This window comes from Mirounga angustirostris, unplaced genomic scaffold (assembly GCF_029215605.1).
Source record: "Mirounga angustirostris isolate CCGP_5_RB_7025 unplaced genomic scaffold, mMirAng1.0.hap1 SCAF_14, whole genome shotgun sequence".
NCBI lineage: Eukaryota > Metazoa > Chordata > Mammalia > Carnivora > Phocidae > Mirounga > Mirounga angustirostris.
In genome coordinates, this window is record NW_026991722.1 from 89,068,978 (window position 1) to 89,081,103 (window position 12,126).

The 12,126-nt window shown below is 58.0% G+C and overlaps 1 protein-coding gene across 11 annotated transcripts in view; it reads left to right on the forward strand.

Annotated features, from left to right (window-relative positions):
- NF2 (NF2, moesin-ezrin-radixin like (MERLIN) tumor suppressor) overlaps window positions 1–4,110 on the forward strand; it is a 77,965-nt gene extending 73,855 nt beyond the window's left edge. For 9 of the 11 annotated variants that reach the window (XM_064578623.1, XM_054510454.2, XM_054510453.2 and 6 more), the window contains one exon: window positions 1,321–4,110. In XM_064578623.1, the coding sequence (XP_064434693.1) occupies window positions 1,321–1,371 (51 nt within the window). In that variant the 3' untranslated portion in view covers window positions 1,372–4,110. Of the gene's footprint in view, window positions 1–128; window positions 311–1,099; window positions 1,240–1,320 lie in introns of all 11 variants that reach the window. The other 2 variants (XR_010407447.1, XR_010407446.1) reach the window with 2 other exon arrangements.
- Window positions 4,111–12,126: the final 8,016 nt, after the last annotated feature.

Consider the following 12,126-nt stretch of genomic DNA (forward strand, 5'->3'; position numbering starts at 1 on the left):
GTTTCCAGCCTCCCTCCCACACCCTTTAGGGAGCTGAGATAGTACCAAGGGCTTTTTACATTTAGAGACTGCCAGGGGTCGAGGAAATGGGCCAGACCGTCCAGCCGGCTTCTGTGGTTTAACTCCAGAGGGAAGAGGCTCAGAGAGGTCAAGGGTGTCCACTGAAGCCACACAGCAAGCTGGTGAGAGGAGAATTAGTGCCTGGACCTTCTCAGCCGCATGTGGAGCTCCTGCCTTTTCCATGCATCCCACCATTTCTCTCTAGCCTACATCTGATTGACTCAACAAACATTGTCAGAGCTGCTACTAGGTATGAAGCAGTAAGCTAAGTGGGTTTGGGGGATATGAAGATGGACGGTACGTACCCTGTGTCCCCCTTCCCTGAAGACCCTCCTCTGTGAAGTCCAGGAGCTGGATGTAGAACACACAGTCTCCCCCAAGTGGGTGATGTCAGGAGGGGAGCCGGGAGCAGGGCACTGCAAGAGGCCCAAGCCAGATGCTTCTGTTGGGGGAGATCCTGGGAAGTGGCCTCCTGAGTCAGGGGATTGGGGCTCAGCAGTTCAGGGGGTCACAAATTCTAGTGCCTTTGCCACCACGCCAGGAGCTCAACCCCTGATCCTCTGCCCTCCCTTCTGCTGTTTCCCCGCCCTGTGCTTCTCAGGGGAGCAGCCTTCCTGGGAAGGCCTGGTTGTTTCCAGACAGAGCACTGCCCCGCCGGCACCGTCCTCCTTGCCTGAGCCGGCCCCAACTAGAAAGCTCATTGCCTCCCAGCTTGTAGATGGAAACCCCCTCTGAGCTGCCAGGTCACTGGTCACTGCTTTGGGGCCACCGGGAGAACCAGCAGTGGAAGGGACACACTCCTCCTCGTCTGACACAGGCCTGCCTTGCCTGGGGCTTGTACTACCAAGCTGGTCCTCTCAGCCCTGGAGTGGATGAGCATCCCAGGCTGACTCGACCACAGGCAGGGCCCTACAGAGGCACATTAGAGACTCTTGTAGACGGGAACATGAGACTCTATTACAGTGTCTGGGGATCTCCTGCCCTCTTCGAAAAGATGACATTGATGACATTTTCCTGCTGACATGCTTCTGTCCACCAGCCATCCCTCCTGGCATGTCCTCATTTGTCACTTCCTAATTTGAGTTCCTGGGCAAATCTGGAAACTTACTTAGGATTGGCCGCCAGCTTCTTCAGCATCTGTCTGAGCAGTCTTCCCTTCCACTCCAAACCAGCCCTGAGGTTAGTTCCTAAGGCAGGACGGCACCTGTCGCGAAAGCAGAAATCCAGCCCCCTTTTAACTTCTTCTCTGCTTCTTTGCAGCTCACCTTGCAGAGCGCCAAGTCCCGAGTGGCCTTCTTTGAAGAGCTCTAGCAGGTGCCCAGCCACCCCAGGATCTGTCACATCTGCTGCTTCCTGGCATCAGAGGGATGGGTCAGACACCGTGGGAGTCATCGTAGGTGGGCTGGCTGGGAGCTTCCGTGGGAGCTCTGGAACTTTCCCCAGCTGAGTGGAGAGCCCAACCCCCTTCATGTGCAATTGCCTTGAACTGTGACCTGCAGAGAGCTCTCTTGTGGGGTTCTAGTTCTTTTTAAAATTTTTAAAAGAAGTATTTGTCTTTCCTCATCTGACGTGGGGTTTCATACTTCCTTTGTCAGAGGCACCCTGGGGTGTGTGTCTCACGTCCAGTGCTGACCTTCCCAGCTCAGGGAAGTGGTTGTAGGGAGTGAAGTGCACAGGAGCCCTGGAGACAGGGAGGCTGGCGCCACTGCCCCCGCCCTATGCTAGGTCCCAGAACATTCATCTCCACTGGTGAGGAACCGGCATGCGAAGAAGTGTGGCCCGCCCAAGCCCAGGCCCAGAGCGGCCTGCCTGCCGGCCTGCCTGCTGCACATCATCGCTGAGCTGGCCTGTGGCTCATGACAGGCCACGCGATGGGTCTTCAGCCCAGGCGCCCCCGAGGCCGCGCGCTGGCTGCCGGCTGGTGGGGAATGGGAAAGGCAGCTGTGAAGGGGGAAGACTCTAGGCAGAAGCTGTGATGACGGGCTGGCTGCCAGCAGAGGGGCAGGGAGGCCAGCAGAGCTGTATAGGAATCTGCTCCACACAGAACACTCACTCCCCTTCTGCTGCCTCAGACCAGGGTCCAAGCGGCAGGCGGGAGCTGCGTCTTCCTCACCCCCTCAGCCTCAGTCTTTCCTGCCTGTGGCGGGCTGGGGAACTCCCCGGGCTCTTGTAGTCAGCACCTGAGCCCCGCCAGGCTCTGTTAGGGCTCTGAGGCCCCGCAGGTACTTCTTCTTGCTGAGGCCTCCGTCTGTGTGGCTGACCTGAATCCCCTCTCCCTCTGGCCACGTGCCAGCAAGCCCTTCCTAAGCCTTGATTGTATTGGGCCTCCTTCTGGTGTTGCCCTTGTACCCCAGCCGGCCCTTTATTTTATATGCCCCCTTGGGCCATGTGGGGTCCCTCGTGCCCCTCCCAGCACAAGCCAGGTGTCCCCTCCCTGTTGGTGCTCTGCCACTCGGGCAGCAGCAGGCCACAGAGCCACCCCCGTGGCACCAGCCGCCTTAGTTTGGGGCTACTTTGTTTGCTCTGTGGTTTGGTGGTGCTTCTGTGACCCACTGGCCATTCAGATCCTTCCGACGGGGCTGGTATACAGAGCAGGAGTTAAGTCTGAACCAGCGAAAAGAGGCTTACTAAGTGAAGACATGTGAAGGCCTGGAGATTTCCTGCGAGTGGGGGTGGCTCTGGCTGTCCTGTGTGGTTTTGAGAAACTCCTAAAGATCCTGCCTTCTTTCCACACTCAGGCCGACCTGACAGTGTCCCAGGCGGGCCACCCTGCTATTTGGGGCCACGTTGCCCTGAGGAAGGCAGCCCTGTGGGTACCCAAGCCCCTTAGGGCCGCTTAGGGCATGCAGGGTGGGATGGCTGTGGCTGAAAGAGCTTCCTTGTGTCTCCCCGTCCCTCAAATGCCTCTTCCCCCGAGACGTGGTCCCAGGGAGGCATTTGTAATGTAGGGCCTGGCTCTTGTGTTGAGGCTCTGTCTCCCCAGGCTCACCAGCCATCCCTGAATTTCCATGACAAGTTACTCTTCTCCTGACCTGTAAATTGAATCTGTAACAGTGGCTGTGGGCACAGGAGCATGGTAGTGGTTTATATAAATGTTGTCGGGCTTTGTTGTTTTTATTATTTAACTGCTGTGTGTGTGTTCCAAGTCCGGGAACTGCCGAGCCACGTGGCCACAGGGGAGCCAGCTAGCATCTGAGCTGTGGCAGGGGCACCCTGGGGCCCGAGAGCGGACTGGGGGAGGGGGGCAGCAGAGCCTCGCTCACCCAGGAACACTTCAGCTCTCCTTGGAGGCTGGAGAGGGCGGTGGCCCTCAGAAAGGCCTTGAGCCACAGTGGAAGGAAAAGGAAGGAAAGAGGAGCTCAGTTTTCAGGGACTCGTGCCTGTGGCTCAGGTGACCGTGCTCTTTTCAAGTGAACATTTTGGGGGCACAGGAGCTTATTAGGTAAGGAAGCCTCTGTGCCCCCCCCCGAGAGCAGGGCCCTAGCCACAGCGATTTCATTACGGGCACTTCTGAGGGTTCTCAGGCTGCCCAGCTGGTGACACCCCGTGCGGCTGCGCTGTTGGCCCTTCGCTGTTGCACACAGACCACCTCGCTCATCCTGACTGGGGCCCTGCCTCAGCCCCAGCCACGCTCTGACCTGTGGCGTCTGCTCAGTTATCCCTGTACCTGCCAGGCCACGCTAGACAACACCCCGTGGCATTACGTAACACTTCTTAAGTGACTGTGTTTTGTAATCTTGGGGACAGGCTTCTCTCTCCCTCTCTTTTCTCTTACAAATCAAAACAGCAAATCCAGAGGCTGACAACCAGGACGGGGACGGAGTGCTGCTCGCTGACAGGGCTGGGGCCTTGCAGCCCCCGGAGGGGCCGCCTCAGTGGGGAGACAGCCCCTCCCGGCTGCCCGGGGGCCAGGCTGGCCCCCGTGGGCTTCCAGGGAAGCTCCATCCCTTTCCAAGATGTCAAACCGCATTTGTTCCAAGGCTATTTTCTATTCCGGGGGATTGTAATTTAAGTGATTGTTTTAATAAAAATTCTAAGCCGTCAAAAGTATCTCGGGCTTCTTTGGTTTGCTTGCCGCCCCAGCCATGGAGGCAGCAGGATGGGCTGGGTGGTAGGGCTCACTCACTCTTGCGGGCGCTGAGGAGACGGGGCCTCCGCCCTCCCTAACTGCCCCGGGACCTCAACTCCAGCCCCATGTCACCAGTAACAGAAGGATCACCTTTTCCAGGCTGATGACAGCACCCCTTACTACACTTTCCCCTGGGAACGCCCTTCCTCCCCCCGCCCCCGGGGCACTTGGTGCATTTCCTTTCCGTGCCCCCTGCCTGCCCTTGTCCCCATTCTGGGCTCTGGAGGAGGGGTTTGGGGTGGGGGCTTGCAGAGGGTCCTGGGCACGGTCCACAGGACAGATGAGGCCTGCTGTTGTCACAGGCCACGTGGCATTCACACTTCAAGTTGGGAAGCATTGCTGCAGAGCTTATGGTTTTCTGTTTTCTTCAATCAATAAAAATCCTTTAAGACCACAACTCCTATAGGACATCTCTGTCTCAAATCATGCAGCCTAAAATGAAAAATTCAGGCGGCACAATGCGTTATCAGGACTTCTCAGGGGCCTGCCACATGTCAGAATACATTTCAGGTCTCCATTGTACGGGCCAATCACGAAAATAACCTATCAGAATACACACAAATTTCCAGGAGTTGGAGGTAAATACAAAGTTTTAAAATATATCTTGGAAAGATATGTTTGAAGTTAGAGAATTAGGAAATTGCAAAATTTGTAGACAATATTTTGTTGGTTTTAAATTTATAAAACCGGTAGCTAATTAAACTTAGATAAACAATACGAAAATGCTTCACTTTTTAAAAATGTAGATTGTTATTTTCAGTGATTGGACATAGTTTGGTTTCCCCTGTAGTGTGACCCAGAAAAAGTACTTCATAAATACTGGTTATTTGAAGTGCCCAGACGATATTTTTACCTGACCTTTTAAAGCCAACCCCCAACAGATAGTAATATGCCCGTACAGATCCTGAGAGCTCCGTTAAGTGGGATGAGAACTAATAATAGTACCCGGTATTTTGGTACTGGGGAGACCGGTTGAGTTCTACTCCGCTTTTTTTTTTTAAAGTTTGTTTTGACAGTGCTATAACCCCAAAGCTGCTGGCCAGACCTCAGGACTTAATGGTAGGACTTAATGGGGGTCCCTCAGTGGCTCCTTCTGACCTCCCCACCAGCAGTTGGTCCTTTTGCCTTGGTCCTCGCCTGAGGACGGAGTGCCTGGTGGCTGCTCCCGGGGCTGCCCACCCCAGAAGCCTTGACTTCGGAGGAATGGATAGGGAGCCACCCACGTACGATGGTGAATTCTGGCCGCAGGACTCTGGGAGGAAAGGTGTTGGTGCAACCACGTTGAATCCAATTTCTTGCACGTCTGGGGGAAGAGAAAGTCGAGCCATCCACTCATCCTCTGTCTCCCTCTCACCCCAGGCCGCCGGGAGGCCAAGGGCCCATCTCCCCTCTCGGCCGGCCGCCGCGACGGGGCTCCCTGGCAGCCTGTCATGACTGCATTATGGCAGGTTGCTGCCGGCTCTGGGGGGAGTCAGGAGCTCGCTTACAGGGAGTGGGCTCGGGCCGTTCATCAGCACTGCGAGCCCCTGAGCTGACTCAGAGCAGAACCCTCGCCGCGTCCTCTCCCGGTGCCCACTTGATGCCCATCTCACTGGGGCGGCAGCCCCAGAATAGCACCTGGCATATTGCCTCTGAGCCAGAGAAATCAAGACCCATGAGGACTGCTGCAGTCAGAGCGGGGAGAGGCTCCCCCTTTCCTGCCGGCCAGGAGCTTTGCTTCCCTAACCCCTGTTTCCCCCTCTGAAAAGAGGGTTGATAATGACCTCTCTGGGTACCTCTGGAATGTCAGAATAACGTCAAGAGCAGACGCAAAAAGTACTCAGATTTCTAAGAAAAAGGGTGCGGATGTGGGGCAGTGTCACCATTATTTACAAATAATAGGAGCAGCGCTCATGAAGAAACACATTTTTTTCTTTACGCCCAGTGGGGGAGAGGGCTAAGGAGACCACAGAGCTGAAGGGCTCAGCCCTTTCTGACTTGGAACTCAGACCTGGGTTCCAATCCCCCCTCAGCAACTTGCCAGCCATGTGACCCCGGGCAAGTTACAGGGTTTTGTGGGGATTAATAGGAGAGCTCCAAGCACGGTGCCACTTGGTGAGGGGTGGCTCTTTAGCTGGACGCTTCTTTGTGGGGGTCGGGGTGGGCATTGCAGGAGGAAGCAGTGGTGACCCAGAGGAAGCCGTGACTCCGAAGGGTCAAGCCCACCAGCGGCCCCCACGGGGGGGGCCCCATCCCTCCACCTGCAGCGGGAACTTAATGAACCTGCATCTGGCCTGTTTGTCTTCGCTGTGTTTGCCCAGTGCCAGTTGCAAAGGAGATGATAGATAACCCAGGCTGGGGCTGCATGGAAAGGATGTTCTGGTGTTGTCACATTAATACCCGCTGCTCCGGTCAATAATTTACCGGAGGCTCAGGGTGACACGGGCTGGGTGGGCAGTGCCGGCTCTGCACCTGGTGCTCTTCCTGAGCCTGTGGGTGCCTGGGCTGTGAGAACCCAGCCCGCAGACACCAGGGAGGCATGGCAGTGACCTGATTTTCTCTTATCAGGCATAAGGAAGAAGTCCCCACGGACTCTTGCCCATTTCCAATATAAATAATGTAATTCCCCCGCCTGCCTGCTAGGGGAGGAAGGGGCAGTCTTTGATCTGAAGGAATTAAGTCAGTAAACAAAAGGGAAGAGGCTGCGGAGGTGTCTCCTTAGGGCACCTGCTGTGCCATTTGCCCTGAAAGACATGCAGACAAGAGAAATGGATTGGTGGGGGCAGCCGTGCTCCCGCCCTCTGTCCCCCTGGATCTCCCTGAAGTCGCCCTTTGTCCTCAGCTGAGCCCGGAGACGCCCTTCAGGGTCCCAGCTGCAGGCCAGCCCCTGTGTGGTGTCCCCCTCCCCCTCCTTGGACTGGCCCAGCGGGGACCGCGGGCAATTTTCAATGGAGGATAATTCTGGGGGAAATATGTGTGCCAAATCTGCTTGGTCTGGGATAGGCAGCTTAGCCCAGGGACCCCGGGGTTGGAGAAGGACGCCCCCACCCTCCTGCCCTCTGTCATGGGATGAAGGGGCCTGTGGCTGGCAGAGCCACCCAGACTGTGTCCCACAGAGGGCCACTCTGGCTTCCAGGAGAGCAGGCCCTGCGGTATGGTCCTTCAGAAGCTCTCTGCTTGCAGCTGTGTGGCCTTGAGTAAGTCCCTCTACTCTCTGGGCTTCCAAGTCCTTGGCTATACAAGGTCAGGTTTGGGCCAGAGGAACTCTGAGGCCCTTTCTTGTTCCAATAGTCTTCAAATCTCATGTTTTAAAGGAATTCCTCAGGGGCGCCTGGGTGGCTCAGTTGGTTAAGCGACTGCCTTCGGCTCAGGTCATGATCCCAGGGTCCTGGGATGGAGCCCCTCATCTGGCTTCTTGCCTCTCCCTCTACCTGCTGCTCCACCTGCTTGTGCTCTCTCTCTGTCAAATAAATAAATAAAAATTCTTAAAAAAAAAAAAAAAAAAGGAATTCCTCAGGCCTGGCCTCCCCAGGCCCTGTCAAACCAGTTTCACCCTCCCAGGGAGCCCAATGGGAAGTGAGTGACCCATTCTCCTACAGAGGCACTCACGGCCGCGAGCTGGACTGGAACCGGGTGCCCCGGTCATTCCCTTCTCCGAGCTCCACGCTCCTCTGGCACCAACGAGGGACTGGCAATTGTGGCCTCAGACCCCAAGTTAATGTGAAGGGCAGCGCGCACCGGGACAGGGGGCTGACATTGCCCCCCTGGGCTTTCCCACTGCCTCCTCCCGAGCAGTGCCCCAGCTCCTGTCAGCCTGGGGGCGGGGAGGAGGCAGCTCTGTGGCAGCTGCCTTGTGCCCTGAAGCTCGTGGGGACCTCCCTTCTCTGCCCACGCCTCCACCCCCCCCCAAGCCTCCTGCTCCCAGCCCGAAGTTCCCAAAGCTGAATCTATTAACTCCTTCATATTAGCCAGCAAAGGGGGAAACAACCCTCTTTCATCTTAACTGGAGTGAATTTGCATTAACACCTGGGGAGTTCCATTTGCCTTGAGAAAGCACATTGCTATTCTGAGCTGCACACGCTGCAGAGTTAGTCGCAGTATCCTATTCTTTTATTAATACGGCTTTTCTCTCCTCCCTCCTCTTTCCCATGGAAGAGAGAGAGCGGCTGGGGATGCCAGGGCTCCCCGCCCCGCGTAGGAACATCCAGGGAAGCTCTGGAAGGGGGCGCAGGGAGCGGCCTCCAGGTGGAGCGGGCACCGTGTCCCCACAGGGCAGGCCTGAGAGCTGCCCCCGCCCCATGCTCTGAGAGGCCACCCCGTTCCAGGGACAGCCCCCTCCCCAGGCCAGACCCAGGACCCCATCTGCCACTCTCTGCTGGGGCCAGTCCGTGCTGGGCATAGGGTGGAGAGGCCCGGTAAGGCAGTGGGTGTCCACACAAGGGGGAGCTCCTTGGGCAGGGATGGGGGCCAGGAGATGCAGAGAACTCGGGGTTGGCTCCCACTGGGCTGAAGGGCCCCAGCAGGGACACTGTGGAAGTCACAGCATTACAGGCAGGCCTGACTCAGTGGCTGCCGTGTGTCTGCCCCAGGGGCACTGGCGTCAGCCGCCCTCACAGCCTGTCAGCCAGGAACTCGTCTGTGCAACTTAGGGTGGGTGCACCTAGGAAATGTTGGGTCTAGGTTGGGTGTGGGTTGGACAGATCTTGGTTTTCAAAGGAGGTTCTAGAAGGAGAGAAAGGGGACCCGGTGGTGGGGGGGGGGGCGGGCAGAGAACAGTAAGTGGTGACACGCCTGCCCTCGGCCCTTCTTGCTCTCTAGTCTTTCAGGAGGCCCAGCTCCTCCTCGGGTCCAGACCTGGAAGGCACTTGCGCCCGTCTCCCTCCGCACAGCACTCACTGGCCCGGATTCCAAGGCTGAGGGCTGCTGAGGGCCTAAGACCAGCAGTGGAACAGCCAGCCACCGGCAGATGACCTCCCGTCCCACCTGCTGCTTCCTGGCAATCCCAGGGGACGGGGAAGGGGAAGACGATGCAGGGCAGACAGGTGGGCCAGGCCCCATCTCCTCTGGGGTGGAGGCTGAGCAGAGGGAGGGTCCCTTGAGGACTCTAGGTGGCATAGCCCATCTGGAGGGGCCGGCAGGATGGGGAGGGGTTTTTCTTCCAGCGCTGCTTGGAGGAGAGGGCTTGGCCTCTTGACCCTCACATTCCTCCCCTGACCGATGGAATCAGTTCCCACTGACCACAGGGTCATCGTGGGGGATGAATGGGGTCACGGATACCAGGTTCTGAGCCAGTGCCTGCTGCAGTGAGAGTTTATTAAACAAGACCAGTCACTGTGTGGTTGTAGCTATTTACTATTAGCTTGTTCTGGACTCAGTTATCAAAGCAGACAGCTCAGGGCAGCGGGGGCCGTCATGGGCCAGGAGGGGATCTCCCAGAGGTCAGCCTCCCACTTGTGTATCCTGGGCAGCTGTGCCTCCCTCCAGACCTCCCTGAGCTTACCCCAGTGAAGTGGCAGGGGGATGTGGCCAATGGCGGGGGGCGGGGAGCCCTCCCAGTGCTGGGGCTCAGGCCCTTTGTGGATTGATGCAGGAGAGGGGCTGGTGGTGGCAAAGGTCCCTGAGTGGGTGACAGCTGCAGCTGGTTGGCATAGCCCCTTGGAACCTAGAGGGGTGTCTGGAGGGCCTGGGAACCCTGAGCCAGCATCAGCATTCCATGGGCATCCCTGGCCCCTCTGGCGGCCTGTCCGCCCCCACCCTCGAATGGGCCCATGCCAAGTGCCACGGCTGCTCTCTCCAGTGACATTTACCGGCTGGGAAGTGGCCACCGAGACATGAAAACAGTGGCAGCCTGGGGCTAGCCCACTTCATTACAGCCAGCTCTGCTCCACTGGGTAAGTCAGCACAGGCCAAGCACGGCCCCCTCCCAGAGCCCCCCACCCCCTTCCGGCCGGCCCAGCACCAGGCCTGGCTCAGGAGAGCAGGCTCTAAAACTCCACCCCAGCAGCGATCCTGTCTGCCGGCGGTCAGGGCCACAGGGTCCCCTGAGCACCTGCTCTGGCCGGGCACCAAGGAGTGTGAAAAGAATAGCACTGATCTGTGTTTGCCTTGGCGTACTGGGTCCCTCTCTTTAATCCTCACCACTGTGCACAGCAGGGCCCAGTCCACGGCAGCAGCTCCCCGGTAAGTCCCTCCCTGGTGGCATCATGAGGCCCCATGAAAGCCTTGTGCAGTCACCACTGCCCCCTCGTGAGATGGGAGGAGCCTGAGGCTCAAGGGTGCCCATCCTACCCCCACCCCCAGCCTGGGGCCGTTCTGCTTCTCAGCTTCAGAGGAGAGTTCCTCCCCCTGGCCCAGCTCAGAGTGAATGGACCAGAGCCCGCCCCCCGCCCCGCAACTTACATTACCTGTGGGTGGCCATGTGCTTTCTGAAGGGGCTCAGCAGTGGCGCCAAGCCCAGGACAGGACAGGTGTGGGAGGGGCTGTCTGGGGGTGGGATCAGATTCCGGGAGGAGAGGCTCTAGCCCTGGCCGTGGCCGCCACGGCACAGGAGGAATTGAGAGTTCTGGGCTGGGCTTAGCTCTGCTGGGTAGCTGTGCTTGTTCATTCCTGGGCCCCCCACTTGGCAGCTCCTCATTGAGCCATGCCTGGCCAAGTTACATGGCCCCAGGAGGGTGGAAAGAACCCAAGTCCTGGGTGCACAGGTGGGCTCTGCCTCATCCCAGCTGGGGGGCTCCGAGCCAGTCGCATCAGCGCTTTGTGCTCCAGTTCTTGAGGCTGGAAAACAGGATCACTGATGCCTGCCTTGGATGAGTAATGAGACAAGACACCTCAAGTGCTCAGCACGGCGCCTGGCGCTGAGCACGCCCTGTGACTGCCCGGGAGCGTGCGCCACCCGAACGGATGCTCTGCTCCCACATCCTCATGGATGTAGCGCGTGGGATGCAAAACTCAGTCCCGGTCCACCTGTAACTTCCAGAATACCTGGGGGCAAGCAGGTGGCCAAAATCTTCTTGTCCGATTTCCCTGTGCCTAGCACAGAGCCTGGCGCTGAGTAGGTGCTCGGTACGTATTTGCTGAGTGAAGGAAAGGGTCTCAGTTTCCCCATCTGTGGAATGGGGATCTTAATGCCCCAGGATCTTATCCCACTCCCTAGGCGGCTGTGCAATTCAGGTGAAATGCTAGCTCAGAAAGCGTTTGCTTTTATAATTAAAATGCTGAGGAGGAGGGAGGCTGTGACTTCCCAGCAAACCAGCTGGGGGGCTGGGAGAGAGTCTGGGGCGGGCTGTCCCCCTGGCCAGCTGGTCGGGTCAGCTGAGCTGTAATCACCAGAGACCTGGCCATCGCTCAGCGCCCCCCTCCCCCAACCCCTCTGGCCCAGAGGAGCATCCATCAGTGTCGCCTTCCCCCTGATGCCCAGACAATGAGCCGGTCCCGCCTGAATCTGGTGGGCCTGTCACTTACAGCCACCGCTGCCTCCTCCTCCATCAGCTGGAGGAGCAGGGCTCAGCTGGGTAAGGGGCGAGAGGACTCCTCCCCTCTTCTGGGTGAGGGGGCACTGCTGTGCCCCCACTTTACAGATGAAGACATTGGCTCTGAGAGGCCAGAGACTTACCCAGGGTCGCAGACCTGAGTCCCAGAGCTGTCACTCAAACACTGGTCAGTCTGGCCCCAGGCTCCCTGCTTTTAATTTCGGCCACCCTCTTCCAGACCTCAATTTCCCCATGCACGAGAGAGCTGCTGACTTCCTGAAGGTTCGGGCCCCACAGAGCCTGCCAGAGGGGGTGCCGCCTGCTCGTCCCATCCCAGCATCCCAGGGACAGCATGATGAATGCGGATCTCGTTGGGGGCAGGGGTGACACACCCACACACCCGCAGACCAACCGGTTGGGTGATGGATCTTTTCTTCCTCTCCCCTCCCCAGGGGCTCCGCGCCATCTGGTCAGGCGCAGAGCCAGGCT